Here is a 24,551-nt window from a genome sequence, read left to right on the forward strand (position 1 = left end):
TGGGACTGTTGGTGTGTAACCTAACATGGCACATTGTTTTGGCATGAGAGAGAGAGGTGTACAATTCCAGTGCGAGTCAGTCTGTGATTGATATGACTGTGGTGTCAGTGTCCTTTGCCACCCATTCAAAAGGTATCATGTTTGAGGATTCAGTGGTATCAGTCCAGTGTATCAAACAGTAGTGTTGTATTTGCAGTGGTGTTGAATGGCAAATAGAGGCAAGAGAGGCGTTGTGTTACAGTGTAAGGGTTAAAGTAGTGTTGTGTTGTAGTGTTGTGTACAGCAGTGATGTGACTGACAGACCTTGAATAACATTGTGGAGCAGTGTGTGTGACCATTAGTCTTCACTGTGTGTGTGTGTGTGTGTGTGTGTGTGTGTGTGTCTCTACATCCCTCAGTGGTGTGTCTCCAGTTCCACCACTGTCCACTCGCCCTGGGGGGACTGGCCCGGGGCCTCCGGGGAGAAGCTGCTGACCGACGTGACCGTGGCTGAGGGAGGGGTGAGGGGGGGCAGCAGGTTGGGCCACAGGCTGGCCTCCAGGGGGCTCAGGGTGCCCCCTCTGCCCCCGGGAAGCAGGAGCAGGGAGGAGCAGCCGTTGCCCGTCAGCAGCAGGGTTTGGTTGATCAGCTGCTGGACAATATCAATTTTCTTCCCCCAGTCCAGGTCCAGGGGAGGTGGGCATTCTGGGGAGACGGGGGCTGAGGAGGCATCCTGGGACTCTCCTGCTCGGGGGAGTCTGGAGAGGGACTGAGAGTGGAGGTGGACTTGCTATCGGCTCCGTCCTCGTCCAATACCTCTCGACGGTCGCTGTTACCGTCAACCTCTTTCTCCAGCGGTGCTTCTTCCTGTTGCTCGAGCTGGACATGAACCTCGATTTCCTTCCCCTCTTCTTCATCACTCTCCAAGGCTTCATAAATGGTATGGAGACCAGAGGAGGGCGAAAGCAGCACTGTTGCCTGACCTTTTTGGGGCTGCGGTTGTTGCGGTGACGTCTGCTGCGTCTGCTCCTCCAGCTCCTGCTGCCACTGCATGATCTGCTGTCTCTGCTTCAGCTCCTCCTGCTGCTGCTGCAGCTGAAGCTGGAGGAGGTCCCGCCGCTGCCTCTCCAGCTCCTCCCTCCTCAGATTCTCCTCCTGCTGCTCCGCCTCCTTTTTCTTCATCTCCTCTCTCTTCTTCCTCGACTCTTCGTCCTTTTCTTCTTTGGGTTTGCCCTGCTGTTCTCTGCGTTGCTGCATCTCTAGTAGTTGTTGCTGGTGCCGTTCCAGTCTGCGGAGCTGGGGGCTGGCCTGCAGGCGAGGGCTCCGGGGGGGCAGGTCAGCACAGGTCAGCCTGGGTGGGGTCAAGAGGTCACAGTGGGGCTTGGGGTCGGGTGGTGGTCGCGGCGGTAGTGTGGCTGGGGGAGTGCGTTGAGCCCTGCGAGGAGGAAGTGGAGATCACCCGGCAGGCGGCGTGTTAGAAAGAGGGAAAGACAGACAAGTGAGAGAGAGCGGTGCAGTGTGGGTGAGAGCAGAGAGCAGAGACTGTGGGTATTGTAGTCTACCAAGGAGACTTTAGTAGGGAGGAGTTTAAGACTGATGTAGTGTCCTGGTATTCTACACACAGTAAATATGTAGCTTTGAGAGATTGTAATTTTGGTGTGTTTGTGGCTTGAAAAGTGATGTATTGTGTATCGTCACAGGCAACTTACAAACTATTATATTGTACAGGTAACTGCCAAAATAAAGGAAACACCAATGTCTTAATAGGGCGTTGGGCCAACACGAGCCAGAACAGCTTCAATGCAACTTGGCATAGATTCTACAAGTGTCTGGAACTCTATTGGAGGGAATGCGACACCATTCTTTCACGAGAAATTACATTTTTGAGTTGATGGTGGTGGAAAATCTCAGGCGCCGCTCCAGAATCTCCCATAAATGTTCAATTGGGTTGAGATCTGGTGACAGAAGGCCATGGTATATGGTTACATAGTTTTCATGCTCATCAAACCATTCAGTGACCACTCGTGCCCTGTGGGGGTATTGTCATCCTATAGGGGCCATAGCCATGGTAGCCAAAATAATAGCTAACCCAGCATACTTATACATGGCCTAAGCATGATGGGATGTTAATTGTTTAACTCAGGAACCACACCTGTGTGGAAGCACCTGCTTCAATATACTTTGCAACCCTCATTTACTTGTTTTTCCATTATTTTGGCAGGTAGATATACATACATTTCTGGCATAGGGGCTGTTTGAACGCTAAATTGACAATTGTAGCTGGGCTTAATGGTTTAGGAGAGCCAAGGTGTGTCAATAGACGTCTACTGAACCCAGGAACTACCTCCTCACTCACATGATATCATGGGCAAGGTGTGCAACATTGACAGCCTGAAAAGCAAAGCGTGTAAAAAGAGGTGGGGACAGGGGTGAAGTGAAGCAATGGGAGCACAGGAGAAATGGTGACAGCGGGGAGAGGTGGGAGGGGTGGGGCATTGGTTGGGGATGTTGAAGCAGAGAGCAAATATAGCCATCTATTTCATTAACCTTTTCAAAATATGACTTCCCAAACAAAATATGCTGATAGTATTTTTTTTGTGCAAAGGTTTTGTGCAATAAAGCAGCCCAACTTCCTGTATATGCAGTAACTACCAACTATAGTCTTGTAATATAAAAATAAAGAAAAGCTTGTGAGCAAACAACCATTTCCTTCAGTCCCCGTGGGGAGCTGGTGAGTAAGTGAAACACATGCAAGACAAGACCTTACACCATGCATCAGTACATAAAGACAGCAGCACCACATGTGAACTGGACAGCGTCCCAAATGGCACCATATTTGACCAGGGCCCATGCATTATTTAGGGTGCCATTTGGGACCAAGCCCTCAACAAACCAAAGCCAATGAGTGTCAGTCAGTCAGTGACATGCAAACAAGGCGTCCCAAGTGTAAAGTAGTTCAACAGTGCGGTTAAATGGTGTGCGGTGGACATGCACTTGTAGATATAACAGCGATCTCTCAAACAATGCAGAGGCCAGGCAGAACGGAAACAAAAAAGGCAAAACACACATTACTAGAGGAAAAGAAAAAACACTGGTGGATATCCTCTTCTGTTTGGATGATGGTGAACCTTCTTGATGTTGTTTCTCAGTTCGTTTGGTGATGGAGGGATCCAGCTGACCAAGGAAGGGTCACTCCACCAGGTCTTACATAGCGGGGGGGGGGGGAGCAGAGGGGAGGTGGGGAGTTTGATTGACATCCTCCATGTCTCTGTTGAGTCCTATTCTGGATGGTGGGAGTAGGGTGAAGAGTATGTGTTTATAGGCATGTGAGGATGTAGGTATGAATGCTTCCTTGCTGGGAGACCATTAGTGCTTTTGAATCCATATGCCCCACAGGTACAGTGAGGGGAAAAAGGTATTTGATCCCCTGCTGATTTCGTACGTTTGCCCACTGACAAAGAAATGATCAGTCTATAATTTTATTGGTAGGTTTATTTGAACAGTGAGAGACAGAATAACAACAAAAGAATCCAGAAAAACACGTCAAAAATGTTATAAATTGATTTGCATTTTAATGAGGGAAATAAGTATTTGACCCTCTCAATCAGAAAGATTTCTGGCTCCCAGGTGTCTTTTATACAGATAACGAGCTGAGATTAGGAGCACACTCTTAAAGGGAGTGCTCCTAATCTCAGCTTGTTACCTGTATAAAAGACACCTGTCCACAGAAGCAAAACAATCAATCAGATTCAAAACTCTCCACCATGGCCAAGACCAAAGAGCTCTCCAAGGATGTCAGGGACAAGATTGTAGACCTACACAAGGCTGGAATGGAAAGAATCGCCAAGAGTGGGAGAAGGTGACAACAGTTTGTGCGATTATTCGCAAATGGAAGAAACACAAAAGACTGTCAATCTCCCTCGGCCTAGGGCGCCATGCAAGATCACCTCGTGGAGTTGCAATGATCATGAGAACGGTGAGGAATCAGCCCAGAACTACACAGGAGGATCTTGTCAATGATCTCAAGGCAGCTGGGACCATAGTCACCAAGAAAACAATTGGTAACACACTACGCCGTGAAGGACTGAAATCCTGCAGCGCCCGCAAGGTCCCCCCTGCTCAAGAAAGCACATATACAGGCCCGTCTGAATATGCCAATGAACATCTGAATGATTCAGAGGAGAAACTGGGTGAAAGTGTTGTGGTCAGATGAGACCAAAATGGAGCTCTTTGGCATCAACTCAACTCGCCGTGTTTGGAGGAGGAGGAATGCTGCCTATGACCCCAAGAACACCATCCCCACCGTCAAACATGGAGGTGGAAACATTATGCTTTGGGGGTGTTTTTCTGCTAAGGGGACAGGACAACTTCACAGCATCAAAGGGACGATGGACGGGGCCATGTACCGTCAAATCCTGGGTGAGAACCTCCTTCCCTCAGCCAGGGCATTGAAAATGGGTCGTGGATGGGTATTCCAGCATGACAATGACCCAAACACACGGCCAAGGCAACAAAGGAGTGGCTCAAGAAGAAGCACATTAAGGTCCTGGAGTGGCCTAGCCAGTTTCCAGACCTTAATCCCATAGAAAATCTGTGGAGGGAGCTGAAGGTTTGAGTTGCCAAACGTCAGCCTTGAAACCTTAATGACTTGGAGAAGATCTGCAAAGAGGAGTGTGACAAAATCCCTCCTGAGATGTGTGCAAACCTGGTGGCCAACTACAAGAAACGTCTGACCACTGTGATTGCCAACAAGGGTTTTGCCACCAAGTACTAAGTCATGTTTTGCAGAGGGGGTCAAATACGTATTTCCCTCATTAAAATGCAAATCAATTTATAACATTTTTGACATGTGTTTTTCTGGATTTTTTTGTTGTTATTCTGTCTCTCACTGTTCAAATAAACATACCATTAAAATTATAGACTGATCATGTCTTTATCAGTGGGCAAACGTACAAAATCAGCAGGGGATCAAATACTTTTTTCCCTCACTGAACATAATGTCTCCCACATAAGGTTGACACAAGCTTGACTTCTGTTATACGACTTAATATCTCTGATAAGTACAAATGTGCCATCCAACTCCCCAATCCCCACTTGAATAAAACTGTCCGGGAGAGAGGAGTCATGTTAAATATCTAATCTTTATTTAAAGCTTGGTAATGGTAAATACTCCAAAAGGACAAACGTAAGAAAGAGGGGGGGGCAGTCTAACCTTAAAGTGCAGAAGGAAAGGGGAGTGCTCGGGGGAGGGGAAGGAGGACAGATGTCAGTTTCTTAATGATGGAAAAGAGCGACAAAATACAATCAACATTCACCAGCATTTTCTTGTTCAGTAAAAAGTGTCGGATAAATACAAAGTTTAACATTTCATCCCACATTTTCTTTTGTTACGTTTCTTAAGAGCTGCTTCACAACAACCCAGTCAATCCAAATCAAACCATGCCAGTTCATGTTTAAGGATATGTTAATTTAAAAAAGAAAAAGAATCACACATTCTAATAGTAATAGTAGTAGCTATTGCACATACAGGAGTTTTAAGCCATATCCTCATAAGGTGATATCATACGAGGGAAGTGGCACTGCTGTATTTAAAGTCTTTCTTTCTTCCCTTCCCTTCTTCTACATTTTGATCACATCCACCCCAGTCGGAGAGGTTGGAGACAAACAACGATGAAGGTGCGATAAAGGTGCGTTACTGGGTATGTAGGGAGGTGTGGTGGGGGCGGGACTATACGTTACCTGTGAGAGAGTTCTCAGTGTTTTCACATATAGTGGAGTAGTAGGGTGGTTGGGTGACACGGGGGCCCTCCCCGGGCTGCTGAGGGGCCGCGAACAGCGCGGGGTCCAGGGGTTTCAGATCCCCCGTGTCCCCCAGCTCTGCCTCAAGCTTCCCACACAACATGTACTGCTGCTCCTCTGGGTTGGAGACTGGAAGGGAGTCTGCCAAGGCAGCCTGTTGCTGGGGCGGCGGCAGGGTCAGCTCCTGGATGAGCGACGGGTCCTTGGCTTCCTCAGGAAGCTCCTCCAGGGAGAAGATGCCAGGGCTCTTAGTGCAGCTCTCAGCCGTGGAGTGGGCATTGGAGTTGGACGCAGTCATGTCGTAGGCGTAGGATGCCGCCGAGTTGGCAGACTGGGGGGTGTCTCCGCCCTCTTCTGCGCCTCCGCTGGTCTCCTCCCCTTCCTCCAGGGCGGACAGGCAGCGCTGGGCGCCGGGCTTGCTGTCGAAGGTGGCGTTATGGATGCCCTGGCCCAGCTCGTCCAGCTGGGCCTCGCCCTCCGTGTCACTGGCCTCATCCTCCGTGGTGGAGGACGACGAGGGGTTGGACGTGGGTGCTGTGGCGGGGTCCCCTGGGACCTGGTCGGCTGGCAGGGCCTCTGCCTCCTCCCCCTCTCCGTCCCCTCTCTCCAGGTGGATGCCCAGGTCCTGGTCCTCCAGGTCAGGCTGGAGGGAGAGCACGGGGGCCAGGGCGGCAGGCGGGGTGTGGAGCTTCCCCCCCTCAGAGCGGGACTCCACCCCGGAGCTGCTGTTGTAGTCGCAGAGCTCCTCTGGGGTGCTGGTCTCGCTGCTGCTGTGGACAGCCAGCTCTGTAGCGCTTAGGGTGCTGGAGTGTGACATGCCACGGCCGGAGGCAGCTGTGGGGGACAGGGACTGCATCGGGGCTAGGGTGTCTTTCTCAAGTGGAGATGCAGGGGCAGGCTGGGGTGAGGGCTCTTGCAGGGCTGGAAAAAATGGTGTGGCAGCCAGCTGCAGCCAGGGCTGAGAAGAGTGCCAGGGTGGGTGTCTCCATATCGGCCTGCCAGGGGTCTGAGGGGCTGGTAGGGGTCTGCAGGGGGGCGGCTGAGGCAGCCTGGGGGTGCGGCTGGGCCCAGGCACAAAAGGAGTTGGGGTTGGGTTGGTCCCACTGGGCAGCCAGGGCAGAGGGCAGCAGCGGGGCAGGCGGGGCTCGGTTCAGGTTGTCCAGTCTCTCATCCTCCGCAAAGTCATCTTCGTCTGCATTCCCGTAGCTCTCCAGTCCCGCTCTCAGTCACCCCCTCACTGGCCATCTCCACATCATCATCCTCATCCTCGTCATGCCTTACTCTTCTCGGGTCATCCGCCCGTTCTGAACCCACCTCCATGTCACACACCCGGTCTCCATCTTCATCGTAGTCATCAAAATCATTGGTCGGGATGTCGGGCACCTTCTCGAAGTCAGGCGAGCCAGCCGAGGCAGACATGCCCTCCATGTCGATGGCGCCCTTCAGACTGGCGTCTCCTAGGTCATCCATGCTCTCTGTGCCCTCCAGGACACCCGGGGCGCTCAGCTCCGACGCCCCCTGCTGGCTGCAGCTCACCTCCTCAGAGTCCAGCTCCGATAGCAGTGCGCCGCCTGCACGCCACCCCGAGCCCGCAGGGCCGGCCGAGCCAGGCCCTGGACTCTTCTGTGGGCTGGGTTCCGCTCATTTCTGACACGGACACCTGCTGGCTGGCCTCCCGCTCCTCGTCCTCCTCTTCGTCCATGTTGAGCTGGGCTTTCTCGGAGGCATCCGGAGGGCTGGGTATAGCCCTAGCCACTGCTGTGGGGATGTCCTGGGGTAAGGTCTGGTCTGGTGCTGGCTGTGTCGGGGCTGCTGGGGCAGTCTCTGGTCGTTCAGACCTCTCCTCCTGGGCAACAGTGACTAGTGAGCCCTGTGGTGCAGCAGGAGCCAGCCTGAGTGGGCTCTGTGGTGGAGATGGAAAAGTAGTATCCTGAGGAGTTGGGGCTGAAACCTCTTCTTGGAACTCCAGGGCCACTGCTGGCGAAGACGCTGGAGCTGGGACTTCTGAAGCTGCCACTTCTGGCTCTGCTGCGTCAGTCACGGCGACTGTTGCCGTGGCAGCTGCTGCTGTAGCAGCCACTGCTGCAGCTGCTGCAGACTTGGGAGCTCCAGGTCTGGCAATGAAAGGCAGGACAGACTGGGTGGGTTTGGAGCCTCGTTTGACCGACTGGGGGGTGGTGCTGCCCACGGGCTTGTTGCTGGGGGAGACAGGGGGGGTCTTGCCCTGGGGCTGTCGGGTGGCAGTGGGCCGCGTGGTGGGAGGTGCTTTACGTGTGGGCAGGGGCTTGGGGTCCTGTGGTTTAGAAGGCGGGCTGGCTTGGTGTCTGCCACCTTGGTGGGAAGGGGCCTTTTGGAGGTGGCCTCGGGTCTGGAGGCTGCAGCCGCTTTAGGGGGGTCAGGTTTGGTCCTTTTGGTAGTGGCGGATGTTGCCGGCTTTCTGGCTGCGGCAGTGGTTGCTGGTCTGCTGACATCTGTAACAGAGCAGAAATAATTAAAGACTACAACTAAAAATATAAATGGTACCTTCTCAAGTTGATTTCGGCACCAATTGATACCATGTCTAATATATTATTCAATACAACTAGATTCAAGTGGGTTTCATTCATGTTACAAAACAACTTGTAAGGCATGTGCACCTTTCTTGGCAGGGCCTGTAGGTTTGGGTGCCTGCGCTGTGGTAGTCCTGCCAGTAGAGGGGGCTGTGGTGCCGACTCTGGAAGCTGCAGGTCTGCTGGAGCCGGCAGCGGCTGGCTTGGATGTGCCAATTAACAGGCCAGTGTGACCAGTGGCAGGCCTGGGGAAGAACAACATTTTAATTCATTTATTTAACCAGGTAGGTTATTGAGAACACATTCACGTCTACAATAACCTGACCAAGAGGGCGCAATGATACAGTACAGCAATAGCAGACATGTAATGTTAGCGGACACATTCAATCTCTCCCTATCCCAGTCTGCTGTCCCCACTTGCTTCAAGGATGTCCACCATTGTTCCTGTACCCAAGAAAGCGAAGGTAACTGAACTAAATCACTACCGCCCCGTAGCACTCACTTCTGTAATCATGAAGTGCTTTAGAGCCTAGCTAAGGACCATATCACGTTCACCTTACCAGACACCCTAGACCCAATTCAATTTGCATACCGCGCCGAACAGATCCATGGATAACGCAATCGTCATCGCACTGCACACTGCCCTATCCCATCTGGACTAGAGGAATACCTATGTAAGAATGCTGTTCACTGACTACAGCTCAGCCTTCAACACCATAGTACCCTCCAAGCTCATCACTAAGTTCGGGGCCCTGGGTCTGAACCAAGCCCTGTGAAACTGGGTCCTGGACTTCCTGACAGGTCGACCCCAGGTGGTGAAGGTAGGCAACACAACCTTCGCCACCCTGATCCTCAAAATGGGGGCCCCACAAGGGTGCGTGCTCATCCCCCTCCTGTACTCGCTTGTTCACCCATGACTGCGTGGCCACACACGTCTCAAACTCAATCATCAAGTTTGCAGACGACAACAGTTGTAGGCCTGATTACCAACAACGATGAGACAGCGTACAGGGTGGAACGGTGCCAGGAAAATAACCTCTCCCTCAACGTCAACAAAACAAAGGAGCGGATTGTCGACTTCAGGAGACAGAGGGCGCATGCACCCATCCACATCAACGGGAGCGCAGTGGAGGGGGTGAAAAGCTTCAAGTTCCTCAGCGTGTACATCACTGACAACCTGAAATGGTCCATCCACACAGACCGTGTTGAAGGCGCAACAGCAATTCGGCTTGGCCCCTAAGACCCTCACGAACCTCTACAGATGCACCATTGAGAGCATCCTGTCGGGCTGTATCACCGCCTGGTACAGCAACTGCACCCTCCGCAACCGCAGGGCTCTCCAGAGGGTGGCGAGATCCACCCAACGCATCACCGGGGGCACACTGCCTACCCTCCAGGACATCTACAGCACCTGGTGTCACAGCAAGGCCAAGAAGATCACATTAAGGACCTCAGCCACCCGAGCCACAGTCTGTTCACCCCGCTACCATCTAGAAGGCGGAGACAGTGCAGGTGCATCAAAGCTGGGACCGAGAGACTGAAAAACAGCTTCTATCTCCAGGCCATCAGACGTAAATCGTCACCACTAGCTGGCCTCCGCCCAGTACCGTGCCCTGAACTTTAGTCACTGTTACTAGCCGGCTACCACCCAGTACTCAACCCTGCACCTTAGAGATTGCTGCCCCATGCACATAGTCATTGAACACTGGTCACTTTAATAATGTTTACATACTGTTTCACCCACTTCATGTGTATATACTGTATTCTAGTCAAGGATCATCCTATATAACTACTGCTGTACAAACCTTTTCTATTCATAATGTCTATACACACCATCATATACACATTACAGACTGACATTGCGGTTCTAATGTCTCTATATTTCTTAATTCCTTTCATTTTATTTGGGGGATGTATTGTTAGGTATTACTGCACTGTTGGAGCTAGGAACAAGCATTCCGCTACTCCCGCATCTCTGCAAACTGTGTGTACACGACCATTCAAATTTGATTTGAATTTCACAATAGCAGAGATGTAATGTTAGCGGACAATAGCAGACATGGGATTTAAGAGTATGTTGTATGGCAAGACTAAACACATAACAATAAAAACAGACCCAATTTGCTTTAATATAAAATGAGTTCAGAGAAGACCCTCAAGGGCTAAATGGACACCATCTGCTGTTCACAAGAATGAATACCACTGACTGATTGTACACTGAGTGTACAAAACAATATTGAGCTGCAGACGCTTTTGCCCTCAGCCTCAATTCGTAGGGGCACCGACTCTACAAGGTATCGAAAGCTTTTCACAGGGATGCTGGCCCATGTTGACTCCAATGCTTCCCACAGTTGTGTCAAGTTGGCTGGATCTCCTTTCGGTAGTGGACCATTCGTGATACACACAGGAAACTGTTGAGTGTGAAAAACCCAGCAGTGTTGCAGTTCTTGACACACTCAAACCGGTGCACCTCGCACCTACTATCATACCCCGTTCAAAGGCACTTAAATCTTTTGGTCTTGCCCATTCACCCTCTGAATGGCACACATACACAATCCATGCCTCAATTGTCTCAAGGCTTAAACATCCTTCTTTAACCTGTCTCCTCCCCTTCATCTACACTGATTGAAGTGGATTTAACAAGTGACATCAATAAGGGATCATAGCTTTCACCTGGTCAGTAATGGAAAGAGCAGGTGTTCTTAATGTTTTGTACACTCAGTGTATGACTTTGGTTCAGTACCATACAATCAGCTGCCTAATGTACGCTAATAGGCTTGGGACTTTTCTATGATCAATTCACTCTAAACCTGACAAAGTCAGCACTGGTTGTTCACCTGCTCACCATACAGTAAGCTAGAAGAGTAAATGGTTGTCAGACAACCTGTCCTTCACTACATAAAAGCAATTTCAAGAGGTAACAGAAAAGCCATTCATTGTCTGCCTGCAACGCATCGCTTAGTGATTTTCTAATCCCAGCCTAGTAGGGGAAGAGGAAAGGATGCAGGTAATGATGGAGTGGGAAAGAGTGATTGTGGAAAAATAACAGGATGTGGGGGAGGGTCGCACTCGCTGAGGGTTGAGAGTAGTACTTTTCCAAGGACAGAGAGGAGACTAATCGATGGGCTATTAAGCTCCCAGTCTACCCCTCAAATCTAAGGGGGTTAGAGGAGGTGGACATGAGCCACTGATCCATTAAAACGCTCCCTCTTCTTAACCGTGGAGCTCAACCTCCCAAGACTCCTGGGTCGTGTTCAGTAGGCACAAAACTGAACAGAACAGTAGGTAATGTACTTGTCTAATAACAACTTGTCTAATAATAAACACAAAATGTTCCTTTTGTTGCAAAACCTTTTCCATTGCGAACATGTAATGAACATGACCCTGGGCAATACTTAATCTTCTGGAGCATGACCTTCCCAAGCCTCCTACTGCCCTCCACTTCCCTTATCCCTCTAGTCTACTGTTTGACCTCCTGACCTGAAGAACCAAGTGGTCTTGTTGTGGCAGGTGACTGTATAGCCATATGCTTAATCAGCCCCTAACAGAGTCGGTCAGTTTCTAAATGACCCCTCTCCTGGCTGAGGTAATGGATTTGGAGAGGGTAGCTGATCCTAGATCTGCCATTTGTAACAGCTCGTTCACATTAACAGGTGCCATACGTACGTATACAGAGCTATGCTTGGATACATGTGTGATACTGGTGTGTGCAATCTACATGTACAGACTGGTGTGAGGCATTCACATTGACAGGCTTGTGCGAGGAGTTGTAGCCCATGCTACAAAGCGCTACAGTAACCTACATTCAAAACAGCTGCTTATATGGGCAATTCATATGATTAGCCTAAGGCTATACTACGCTACCAGAGTTCTTCTGCACACACAAGAACCAGGTGTAATGAAACAATGGCAGCACTGTATTTGTGCAAATCAATGCTTTCCATATCATTTCTATGACTACAGAACCGATTCATACATGCACAGCATCTAAAACAAAAAGGATAAGAAACAAAAGGATCTGACCGTTTTAAGGCATTGTTGCGATTCGTCGTCAATTACCCCAATATCCGTCATGCTGTTTTGCTGTTCTTTTGATTGGTTCGCCATGGTATGACACAGCCGACAACATAGATTAATTCACAATGACAAACTTATGGACGTACGAGGGGCCTGAAGTGGTCTGGCCGTGCACAAATGCCTGGTCACACAAATGTCTTCCCAACAATGGCCATTTGTTTCCATTTGTTAGCAGGATCAAATAAAGGCTGGCGACTCAAAGGCCTTTAAGTATTGCCGTTATTATACAGTAATAGGGGCGTCGATGGGACAGAGGGAGCAGAACCTTGATTGTATGGTAAAGTGCAGCGAAACAAGAGACAACTGTCATGCTGTACCTTCAGATGACATGAGGCATTAGTTGAAGACAGGCGGGCGGGGTGAGCCGCGTTAGACGAAACTGCATTAAACGAGGGAGGAAAAGGAAGGCAATAAGAGGTTGATGGGAAAGAAATGACAAACTCGGAGGTACGCAGTGATGAGTGAGCGAGCGACAGATGGAGAGAACGACATGATGGAAAAAAGAGGGAGAGAATGGACAGATCACGAAAAGCACATGGGAGGCAATTTGCCTTCGTATCTGGGTGAGTTCCGCGTAGGGAACGTGAAACGACAGGAGCACTAAATTAAGATGGGGGAAATGGGGAGAGAGCGCAATTGCTTCTGAAAGGAAGGAGGGAGAGATGGAGTGGAGGGGGGTGAGGCGAGGTCAGTCATCTGTGCTTAAAGCGTTAACCTCACATAACCCTCCATCTTGTCTTCACAGAGAGACAAAGCCCAGTGGAGTCCATACAGTATTAACTGCTTGGGTGGCACAGTAGTTCAGCTGCTTTGGTATATTTGTTGTGGCTACAAGGGACTGGTTAGTGTCAACAAGGGATTCAAAGCATATACTTGGTTGATACACCTTAGTGGTGCAATAGATTCACAGCCGGTTTGAGGATACAATAACTGACCAGGTGTATTCAAGACGTCGCCAACCTATTAAAGCTTTGCCATAAAAACAGAGGCTTCATTTCAAAGCTTAGAAAGTATTATTCATGCACAACACTCAAGCCTTTTTCTACAATAAAATGTCCGCTTACTCTGCTTTTGAATGAGGAATTCAATGGCAATTAACAATATTTATCAATGTTATGTGACGACAGCATCAATAATACAATAGGCTGTGTAACATCTGTTGAGTAAGAGCGAAAGTGTTGCCAGGATAGTTTCATTTGAGTCTCCCCCTCTCACCCCCTCCTCCCTTCTTCCAATGTCAAACACAGCCAGGAAGCCAGACTCCCTTGGCACCGCAAGTTGACACATTAAAAATGCAGTTTTTAATCAAGCAGAGCGAGATAGAGCCCCGGAGGTACACTTTATCCCTGTTGGAGTTTCTCCTCTTCCTCTCTTCTCTCCAGGGCCACCTTCTAGCTGATGGAACGTTGCCTCTGACAGTGCCCTGTTTGGCTTGTGAGCCGTCCAAAAACAGCCCCCTCTTGTGCTGCTTATTGAGACAGGAGGCATTCCTGGGGCTTGTGTTGTCCCAGTGGCAATGAAGCATCCCATCATCACAAAGAACAAGAAGACCTAAAATCAGCTTTGTCTAGGTTTTAAATGAATTGCCTCTGCTGTGGAAACCCCTAGCAACAGATCCAGAGATGGGCCTTAAATGAAGTGCCTCTGCTGCTGTGGAAACCTCTAGCAACTGATCCAGACAGCCCATTTACTGAGGCCTTAGCTACTATACTATCATAATGCTGGATGTGTTTAGTAACTCTATGCCCTGCCAAGACTGGGGCCGAAACTACATGGTTTCATCCCCAAAGGAACGAGGGAGGCTGGGACAGGAAAATTGTGTGACTGCATTGCACAAGAGCTAGAGTGACAGTCAATTCTCTACTTTTAGTTATTCAACAACCCTCTTTGTTATAATGCATGTTTGAGTCAGACTGCAAGTCAAAAGGTATCTGACCTGCATAGACTGCCATCTAATATACTGAACAAAAATGCAACATACAACCATTTCAAAGATTTTACTGAGTTACAGTTTATATAAGGAAATCAGTCAATTGAAATAAATTCACGTTGGAGGCAGTGGTATAAAGTACTTAATTAAAAATACTTGAAAGTACTATTTACATAGTTTTGGGGGGATATCTGTACTTTACTATTTATATTTTTCACAACTTTTACTTCACTACATTCCTAAAGAAAATAATGTACTTTTTACTCCATACATTTTCCCTGACACCCAAAAGTACTAGTTTCATTTTGAATGCTTAGCAGGACAGGAAAATGGTCTAATTCACACACTTATCAAGAGAACGTCCCTAGTGATCCCTACTGCCTCTGATCTGGCAGACTCACTAAACACATGCTTCGTTTGTAAATTATGGCTATCTGTAAATGTAAAAAAAATAAGAAAATGGTGCCGTCTGGTTTGCTTAATGTAAGGGATTTGAAATGATTTATACTTTTACTTTTGATAAAGTATATTTTAGCAACTACATTTACTTTTGATACTTGCGTATATTTAAAACCAAATAATTTTAGACTTTTACTCAAGTAGGATTTCACTTGGTGACTTTTACTTGAGTCATTTTCTATTAAGGTATCTTTACTTTTACTCAAGAATGACACTTGGGTACTTTTTCCACCACTGGTTGGAGGCAGCTTATGGTAGAGACATTAACATTCAATTCTCTGGCAACAGCTCACTAACAGGGATAAACACATTTGTGCACACAATTTGAGAGAAATAAACGTTTTGTGCATATGGAAAATGTATGGGATCTTTTATTTCAGCTCATGGAACCAACACATTACATGTTGCGTTTATATTTTTGTTCAGTGTAGATCATATGAGGTGTAACTGCCATTTCATTACTGTGACCATTTTGACAGCATTCCCATATGGATGGCTCTCAACACAAATTATCCCATCTTACAAAACACCCTGGATTCCTCCAATTCTCAGAGAGAGTCTTAAGGCCCACCAAAATGACAGATGCGCTCAAGGGGGAGGGAGGGGAGCAGCGGCAGGGTTTGGAAGGGGTGCTGGCTAAATCCCTGGTAGTGTACATAAACAGAAGGCAGTTGGGAGGAGTAAAGGAGGAGGGATGGGGTGGACAAAAACAGACTGCTCAAACAGGACAAGGACACCGGCTCCGGATAGAAGAGAGAAAAGGAGGGAGGAGAGAATACACATGGAATTAGAATCCCCCCTTCGTTGCCATGGCACCCCCTACTGTGCCCAGACAGATAATCAAGCCATCCAGCTGTCTGTCTGACTGGTTGTGTGGCAATCAATCTTGATCACTTCTGATGAGAGATGCATTAGGGGATTGGTGGACTCATTCACCTGGGGTATGTTCAGTAGGGCACACAGTAGCAAAGCATTTTGCAACAGAAATAAAATGGTGTTTGTTACTGGACAAGATCAGGTAGAACACCCCCCTTTCACAGTTTCAAAAATGTTTTTGCCCTACTGAACAACCCAGCAGTGTGTGCCAGAAGCGTGGCACACGAGGCCAGGTGTTAAAACAGCTCTGCGATGCCTCAAGGTACCAGCACATCTGCTAATTTACAGTCGACAACAGCCCTTCTCTTTAATCCATTATCATAACTCACCTTGTCAGTTGCCACACTCCCCAATCCCCTTGCTTTTGTCAACTGTAGACAATCCCCTTGTTCTGAGGCTCCCATCCAATCTCACTCACCCTTGATGCGACCCGTTCGTCTCTAATACATTGATTTCTGCTTCTTATCCAGTACAATTTATTTCACCCCTTAGGGCAATTAAGATGAATAGTTAAGAAAACCCTATTTCTCTGCCAATGTGTAACTATGGCAACGTTCTATAGAACATTCTTTAATCTCGTTTTGCCTTATGGGCCGTCTGACGGTTTATTGCAGGTGGTGAAACGGAACAGTAATGTTACGTTATATTCATTGATTTTATATATGAGCCCCGGGCCGTCTGCCCTGCTCATAGACTCGTGACTAATGGAAGAGAGCAGCAGTCACAGCTCTGGCTGGGAGAGGCCTGTTCACTAGCCCTGGCTCACCCAGGGAGGCAGGAACAGGGCCCTGCATGGATGGAGAGAGTCTGGCTGCCACTGCTCCTGACGTGAAACACAAGCAGCATGATCACACACACACACACACACAACCTGCTTCTACGGTCGTCAAACACTACTACCACTACTGTTGTCAAACACACACTGTATGTTACACACACACAGTGACCTGCTGCTTCTCCATGCCGTTAAACAAATCCAAGAAAATCATCCCCCATCCACCCCCCACATGCCTGACCAGTGATCACACACAGAAAAAAGCCTGATGTCATAATGTTCCAAAACAAGTGTCATTCACTCAGGGAAACTATCGTAACCACAATCCTGCAGCTGAAACCATCCCACATCTGCATCATTCAAAGGATAAGGACACATGCATTAATAAGACAGGCTCAGATTAAGTGCCAACCGAGGCAAAAATAGATCTCTACTCCACATGTCTAAGTGGTGCCAGTTTCAAGTCCAACACGTAGACCTGTCAAAACACCAGCTGAAAGAGACAACTCGTACTTGTCCTTAGTCTAACAAAAGAGGGGGTGGTGGTGAGTGGTAAGGTGAGTGTATTCCCGGATTCAGAAATAACAAATTAAACTGGTTTGAGTCAGTTCACCATTTCATCTCATATAATGAAAGCAGAGCATTAGGGAAGAAGTGGGAGAAGAGAAATCTAATTGAAGCTAAGAGCTGAACGGTATGTCCTGTGGAGACCTGAGTGTGGAGTAATCTCGATTAACCCAGAACCAAAGTCTTGCGTAATTGGTCAGATGCTCGATTAAGTTCTGGGTCCATACGCGTTAAGAGAAGATAAATCAAATCAAATTTTATTGGTCACATGCGCCGAATACAACAGGTGCAGACATTACAGTGAAATGCTTACTTACAGCCCTTAACCAACAGTGCATTTATTTTAAACAAAAAAGTAAGAATAAAACAACAAAAAAGTGTTGAGAAAAAAAGAGCAGAAGTAAAATAAAGTGACAGTAGGGAGGCTATATATACAGTAAAATAAAGTGACAGTAGGGAGGCTATATATACAGGGGGGTACCGTTGCATAGTCAATGTGCGGGGGCACCGGCTAGTTGAGGTAGTTGAGGTAATATGTACATGTGGGTAGAGTTAAAGTGACTATGCATAAATACTTAACAGAGTAGCAGCAGCGTAAAAAGGATGGGGGTGGGGGGGCAGTGCAAATAGTCCGGGTAGCCATGATTAGCTGTTCAGGAGTCTTATGGCTTGGGGGTAGAAGCTGTTGAGAAGTCTTTTGGACCTAGACTTGGCACTCCGGTACCGCTTGCCGTGCGGTAGCAGAGAGAACAGTCTATGACTAGGGTGGCTGGAGTCTTTGACAATTTTGAGGGCCTTCCTCTGACACCGCCTGGTATAGAGGTCCTGGATGGCAGGGAGCTTTGCCCCAGTGATGTACTGGGCCGTACGCACTACCCTCTGTAGATAGCGGGTGAAGCAACGTTCTCTCTTTGCAAGTTACGGGCAAGTCTATGGGCCAAATGTCCCCTCCAAAAATACAAAAGATGCTAACACCTGTGAAATCGTGATTTGTCCTAAGCATGAACTAATGCTGCTCATTATCTCACGCTCCATTGTATCATGACAGATCTATACTACCATTTATGTTCACAGTCTGTCCACGAGAGATTAGGTGTGGAGCCATATAGTGGGTGTATCTCAAAAGTCTAATGCAACCTCCTCTCCATCAAGAGATGAGGTAGCCACTTTAGACCATTACATTTATTGAGACAGACCCGTAGTGTTGCTGGAACATCCCAGTGAGTGTGAGAGAGGGAGAGGCCAGAGCCCCAGTGAATAACCACCGCCTTGGGGGGAATAACCCATGTTATTCAGTAACACTGTGGTGCTGACTGGGGCAGCGTGAGAGAAGAGCACTGTCTCAGGTTTATTTCTGTTAGTGTGACTCAGAGTAGACTAGGCGTGCGTCCCAAATGGCACCTTATTCCCTATGGGCCCTGGTCAAAAGTAGTGCACTATATAATATAGGGTGCCATTTGAGACAGTCAATAACAGACCGGCCGGCCTCACAATGGCCACATTTCATCGACACGCCATTTCAGCTCCTCGCAAAACAAGTCGTTCACTGATCCGATTTGTCGAGTGATGCCTTTTGTGTGAAGCGGCTCCTCAGATCTTGGGTGATTGTATTAGGTGTTGTGTATGTGAGAAGTGGTTTTTGAACTATAAACAGTGCCTGGGTTTTTACCCCCCTCTGAGTTCATTCAAATGCGCACTTGCCGGCCACAAATGTCACTGCCCGGTAAATCACTTTGCATGCCCGGTGCTGGTCACAAAATGTCACTGGCCTGTAAATCACTTTGCATGCCCGGTGGTGGTGCTGTCACGGAATAGGCTGCCTTACCTGGTTGTCTTGGAAACCGCCGTCCTATCGGGTTTGGCCGCGGCTGAAGTGCTGGAAGGCTTGGGGGCAGCAAGTCTGGGAGCTAGAGGACAGAGACAGAGAGGGAAAAAGGAAAGTGGAATGAAGACGAGGACTGGGATGAAGGACTGGTCTAGTAGGAGTTGAGGAGAGCATATGTTTCTGCAGCCAAGCACAGGTGGGTTTCGGTGAGCTCTAAAATGTAGGACAGTAACTAAAAACTCAACATGGGACAAAGGAAAACAAAAGTTGTGTGTCTAACCAAAGCATGATTAACAGGACTAAATACTCGGTAGTATGTTTGTGTGTGTGTATAGTCTTTGGTTCGCCTCCTCACCTGTGGTTTTGGGTCTGGCCCCGGCCCCATTAATGGGCCCAGTTGGGGGAGGTCTCCTCGTTGGAGTGCCAGGCCCCGTCGCCGCAGTCCATGTAGCGTTGGTTGGCCTGGTTGCAGAGGTGGACCTGGGGGCTCCGACAGCCTTCCTGTCAGCCACCTTCGTTTGGGTCCTGACAGTGGAAGCGGCGGACGGCCCCACAGACCTCTTTGTGGCTGCAGCTGACGCCGGTGCTCCAGCTGTGGTTTTCTTTTTGTCCAGAGCTGCTTTCTTGGCCTGGTCACTGGCTGAGGGCTTTAATCCATTGGCCATGTGGCTTGGGGCCGTGCCTGGACGAGAGGTGCTGGGTCCTGACGCCGGACCTGTTGTGGTCTTGATACCAGCTGTGCTTTGCCACGGTTTAGCCAAGCCCACGGTGGTCTTAGCCTTGGGTTTGGGGTCAGTTGCTGCCTTGCCATTGGCCCCATTGACCTCCTTGGACGCAGCGGATGCTGTGGGGTTTTCAGGCTGAGCTGTGGTGTTTTCGGCTGTCTTCGGGCTGTGATGGAGGGGACGGGGAAGTTGCAGGGGCTGGCTGGGGGGCCATCTCGTCGGTGGCCATCCCCTGGGCAGAGGGCTCAGCTCCTACGGCTTCTGTGGGCTCCATGGCAACCCCATCCGGTTTCATCCCCCTGTAGGCCCGGCAACGGTCTCACTTACCGGATCCAGCGGCTCACAAACACACTGAACCCGGAGTGGAACCAACGTCTTCTCACCAACCTCTCGGATCTGGAGTGGAAAAGAGAAGAGAGATTCATAAAATGTTGATGTTCAAATTGGTGTGGGGAAAAAAAACATGTTTAATCATAGAACTACAAATAACTCCTCACGTATATGATCAGCATAGCCACACATGAAACCATGCATTCGTAGACTTGTAGCATTTAAAAAACATTAAAACCTACGGAAATGCCATGAGGCACATGGTCTCGCCGAGGAATTTGAAACTATTGGAAAAACAGGAAGAGAGGGAAGCCAACATGATGATTTGTTTCTAAAGTGCACAGTCACTCACTGTCTGATACCAATACAATGTGAGGATCACAGAGACTGAGAACAGAGACATTTACGATCCATGATTAAAAACTGGCATTGTCAGAGTACTATAAAAAGTTTGACATGCAATAACTAGTGTACAGAAACCAAAATGTCCTCCAGCATATATGGAGAGTGAGGGAGAGAGAGTTGTGGATGGAGTGCTGAAAGACCGCAAGGCCTTGCAATCTCCTGACAGGCCACAGAGAGGAGAGAGAGAGAGTCTGGAAAACCAGGACCACATGTCCCATTTGTTAGTGATTCTGTTGTTCGGTGCTGCCAGCCCAGATGCTGACCACGATGACAGCCAGCGATTACTAAGAGTCAAACGCTGGTTATTGGAGGCCTCAAATGGACAATACTGTACGAGTAGAAACAGACAAATAGACGCTCTGGGGCTCATTAGCCTTACTGCAGCCCCTGGAACCCTGGCAGGCTGCCTTCCCCTGCCAACGTGGCCTGCTCTCTCCACTGCTGCTGCTCTTCCTCATCTACGTTCCACAACCCCCTCCTTCCCTTTCTATTACAAGCCCTCCCACCCACTCCTCTAGCTCCCCCTGTCCAACTGCCCCTCTACCAACAACAATAGTTGATTTTTCTTCAGTATCCCCCCACCCCCCTCTTCCCTCACTCCTTTATTTTTTCTTAGCCACTTGTTCCTCTTTCAGCTACTCTACATGATCGGTTCTCAGTCAACAGATGGTCAGGGCAGAAATCTTTGTTTGGAGCTCAACAAAAAGGCTTGGCAAGAGAGGAGGAAGAGAGCAGCACACACGAGAGAGAGAGAGATGGGGGGGAAGTGTGCAAGAGATGGAAGAGGAAGGGACTGGGAGAGCACAGTGACAGAGACTTATGCAGAAGCCATCTGACTGAGGTCATCGTTAATAGTTTGATAAACTTCCATCAAGACAACTTTCCATAGAGGGGACTTTTCAGTGGAAGTGGAGTAGATAGAGAAACCTGTAGAGGCCAAGCAGCAACTAGACTCCCCCAGGGCTCTATTCAGTTACTTATTAACGTTGACACATACCATAGAGTGGAACACCTTGTCCCCAACTCTCCACACAAACCTCAGTTTGCTACTTATTCACTCATTTGAATGTTTACAGAGGAATTTCTTTCCTTCAAGACAGTTTGGCCTTGGCCTGTTTGTGAGCGACACATGAGGCCTAACCACACATTAGCCCAGTCTATTGGAAAGGCAAATGAACAAAGAGACCACTTGTGGAGATCCTGTGGAACTAGTTGGGTCGGTTTGATAGCAGACAGACAATAGAACTAATACCAACACCCCTCCCCCAAAACACATGCACCCCTCTCTCAAAATCCCCCAATCTCTCTCCCTCCAAACCAATGGTCTGACCTCTATTTCAACCAGAGAGTACAAACAAAATGCCGTCACTGCAGTTATCCATGATTTATTTTCCTCTCCTCGTCCTTCTGGCTCCAACATCTTACATTTACATTTTAGTCATTTACATGACATTTTAGTCATTTAGCAGACACTCTTATCCAGAGCGACTTACAGTTAGTGAGTGCATACATTTTCATACTGGCCCCCCATGGGAAACGAACCCACAACCCTGGCGTTGTAAGCGCCATGCTCTACCAACTGAGCTACAGACGCTCTTATCCAGAGCGACTTACAGTTAGTGAGTGAGTGCATACATTTTCATACTGCAGGCAGACAGGATGTTCGCCGCCGCCTCCCTTTTCTGCGCTCCTATTACATATCTCCAGCACAGAGAGGGGCCAGTGAGGAGAGAGAGGGGCCAGTGAGGAGAGAGAGGGGCCAGTGAGGAGAGAGAGGGGCCAGTGAGGAGAGAGAGGGGCCAAGCTTGCAGCCTTCAGTCAACTGAGCAGGGCTACGCCAGAGCTGCTAGCTATTCTTACAGATCTCTACATTATTCAATGATATTATATATATATATATATATATCTCTATCTATCATACTTCAACTCTTGATGACCCAAGATGTTTTTGTGAAAGAATTTGTTATCAACTACTTGGCTGAATAAAGGTTGGTCAACTGCTCAGGGCTACGCTAGCCAAGCGCTGCCAGCTATTTTTAGAGATGTCCACTACATTATTCAATGATACATTATATCATGCTTCAACTCGATGACCCAAGATGTTTTTGTGAAACAGAATTTGTTATCAGTGACTTGGCTGAATCAAGTTTGGATTATTGCAGATGAGTTACAAACCAGTAGAGTTTCATCAATCAGCTAGTATATTGAGCACTTGGAAAAGCTCTATCCTAAATCAAATCCATTATCAAATCTAATTTGGGAAGGAAACATGGCTAAACTCCATTTACTAATTGGTCATCATCTCTTCACAATATCACAAGTTCAACTCAATACTCAGTGTTTTAAACAACCCGGCTAGGCTACCGATACATTTGGATGGGCTTCTGACACCAATGTAGCGTGGTAATGATGCATTAGGGAGATAGCGGGATGTGGGACATCACAGCGAGGGACGACTGCCAGCTAAGTAAATCCAGCGGGCAACGCCAGTGGGCAGGGCAGGAGTCAGATTAACGCGCCATCGCTCTACCCGCGTTCGGTGGGCAGGAGCAGGATAAAAAGGGGGACGTTTTGGCCGTGGGCAGAACGGCCACTGGCCTGGCTTTACTTGTGCCCATCTCTGGCCCAGCGAACGCCAGGGGCTGCTGACCTAACCGCTAACGCCAGGGGCTGCTGACCTAACCGCTAACGCCAGGGGCTTACCAAAGTGCTGCCTGTATCGCATTCCCTACCACGAGCTGAGCCGACCTCTGGGTAGTTGGAGGCGGCATGACGGCGTCACTAAAACCCTACACGCATATCAAGAGCTTTGTTGAACTGTAGCAAGGCGATTAGGGAGGGTATTAGAGACTCCTCTGCTTCAGAGCAGCTAGCTGTAGTATTTCCTATTGAAACTATTGCATCGTTCTTAAAACCACTCATCACCAAAATGTCCTTATGACACAAATTCTCTGGGAATTTCGGAGCGGCTTTCCATCCCTGGTAGTCTTAGCATAGACATGCAATTGGAATTATTCAAAAGGGCAACACCCCCCAAAAAACGATATATTGCACTGCCGATAGATATGAAAGGCTTCATGCATTTTTATGAAATAAAGAGCCATTGTGCTCCCCTCCAACCATTTGCATAACAAATCAGTAAAAAAAAAAAAAGGGCTAATACCATATTCAGGACACAGCATGCGTACTTTCCAGCTAGCGCTGCAGCTAATATCACAATTAGCTCAATACCCCTGGCAACAATTGCCATGTGTTGGAAGTATGCAAATTCATAAGCCAGTTGGAAATTGCTCCCCGGCTGCAGTCTGACAACAGTGGCTGGGTACTAACCGACTAGACAGTGTACTCCGCAGGTCGTCTGTTTCTCTCTCTGGGTGTGTGGTTAACGCTGGCATCGTAAGCCTGTTGGGGTGGGCTGTCTAGACGGAAGAAACTCGCTGCCCCTCAGTCTCATCTTCGCTGCGTTGCATCTTCTAACTCCCCCGCTCTTTTTCACCCCTGCTTTCTCTCCTTTTTTCCCTAGCAGTTTAATTACAGCTGTCTGCAATCATCCTACAGTGCCAGCCATGTTTTAGCCACGCATCAAATCAGACAGTGATGCGCAGCAAAATGGGTCACTTTTAATACCCCTTTAATACAAACAGAGGGGGATTTAGCTGCGTTGAGTGGGTTGGTAATGCAGTCGGACTACAGGGAGAGCGAAAGAGAAAAGAAAGAGCAAGAAGGGTTGGGGATACTGATGTCAGCTTAGTGTCATAACAGTCTTAACCACGGGTGAAAAATAGATTATTCTCTCTGGTAGCTCACAGAGGGTTGTGAACGGGGAAAGTGCTGAGGGGAAATATGAGGGGTACATTTGCCATAAAGGTTTGAGGTTTTGAGGCACAGTGTCGTGTGCACATGTGCTGGAATGCCTGGGGAGGGCTCAGGCCAGGGCATCTGTCAGTGAGCCGAGCCACCTCGTCCACATTCCAGCTCTGCCGATCAGGCTCCTCAGGGTAGCAGCCTCTAAACAGCTGTCAGAGGAAGGGTGTGTACGAATATATACACTGAAGTGTTGGACCCATGTTTCATGTGCTGAAATAAAATAACCCAGCCATTTTCCATATGCACAAAAAGCTTTTCTCAAAAATGTTGGCCACAAATGTTGACCACAAAAAAAGCACAGGTGCACCTTGTGCTGGGGACAATAAAAGGCCACTAAAATGTGCAGTTTTGTTACACAACGCCACAGATGTCTCAAGTTTTTAGGGAG

The 24,551-nt window shown here is 48.4% G+C and overlaps 2 protein-coding genes across 2 annotated transcripts; both read right to left on the reverse strand.

Moving 5' to 3' along the window:
• Nucleotides 1–1,239: 1,239 nt before the first annotated feature.
• On the reverse strand, nt 1,240–6,634 carry LOC121533256. Its single transcript, XM_041839071.2, has 2 exons — nt 5,719–6,634; nt 1,240–1,414 (listed from the first exon to the last, which is right to left on the reverse strand). The coding sequence occupies exons 1-2, from the start codon at nt 6,632–6,634 to the stop codon at nt 1,341–1,343; spliced, it is 990 nt and encodes a 329-aa protein (XP_041695005.2). The 3' UTR covers nt 1,240–1,340.
• A 1,181-nt stretch (nt 6,635–7,815) lies between these two features.
• LOC121532588 (extensin) lies at nt 7,816–23,878 on the reverse strand. Its single transcript, XM_045216818.1, has 5 exons — nt 23,627–23,878; nt 19,192–19,957; nt 18,837–18,918; nt 8,415–8,572; nt 7,816–8,249 (listed from the first exon to the last, which is right to left on the reverse strand). The coding sequence occupies exons 2-5, from the start codon at nt 19,499–19,501 to the stop codon at nt 7,816–7,818; spliced, it is 984 nt and encodes a 327-aa protein (XP_045072753.1). The 5' UTR covers nt 19,502–19,957; nt 23,627–23,878.
• Between the last annotated feature and the right edge of the window lie 673 nt (nt 23,879–24,551).

The sequence above is a fragment of the Coregonus clupeaformis genome, unplaced genomic scaffold (genome assembly GCF_020615455.1).
Source record: "Coregonus clupeaformis isolate EN_2021a unplaced genomic scaffold, ASM2061545v1 scaf0810, whole genome shotgun sequence".
Taxonomy (NCBI): domain Eukaryota; kingdom Metazoa; phylum Chordata; class Actinopteri; order Salmoniformes; family Salmonidae; genus Coregonus; species Coregonus clupeaformis.

What these genes read in the sequence shown, in the direction of transcription:
- LOC121533256 (XM_041839071.2), bottom strand. Translation starts at nt 6,634, where the DNA reads ATGCAGTCCCTGTCCCCCACAGCTGCCTCCGGCCGTGGCATGTCACAC. An exon ending in CACTGAGAACTCTCTCACAG is followed by an intron (nt 1,415 to 5,718) that starts GTAACGTATAGT and finishes TCCTCCTCGCAG; the next exon opens with GGCTCAACGCACTCCCCCAG.
- LOC121532588 (XM_045216818.1), bottom strand. Translation starts at nt 19,501, where the DNA reads ATGGCCAATGGATTAAAGCCCTCAGCCAGTGACCAGGCCAAGAAAGCA. An exon ending in GCGGTTTCCAAGACAACCAG is followed by an intron (nt 8,573 to 18,836) that starts GTAAGGCAGCCT and finishes GTTCTTCCCCAG; the next exon opens with GCCTGCCACTGGTCACACTG. An exon ending in TACAGGCCCTGCCAAGAAAG is followed by an intron (nt 8,250 to 8,414) that starts GTGCACATGCCT and finishes GCTCTGTTACAG; the next exon opens with ATGTCAGCAGACCAGCAACC.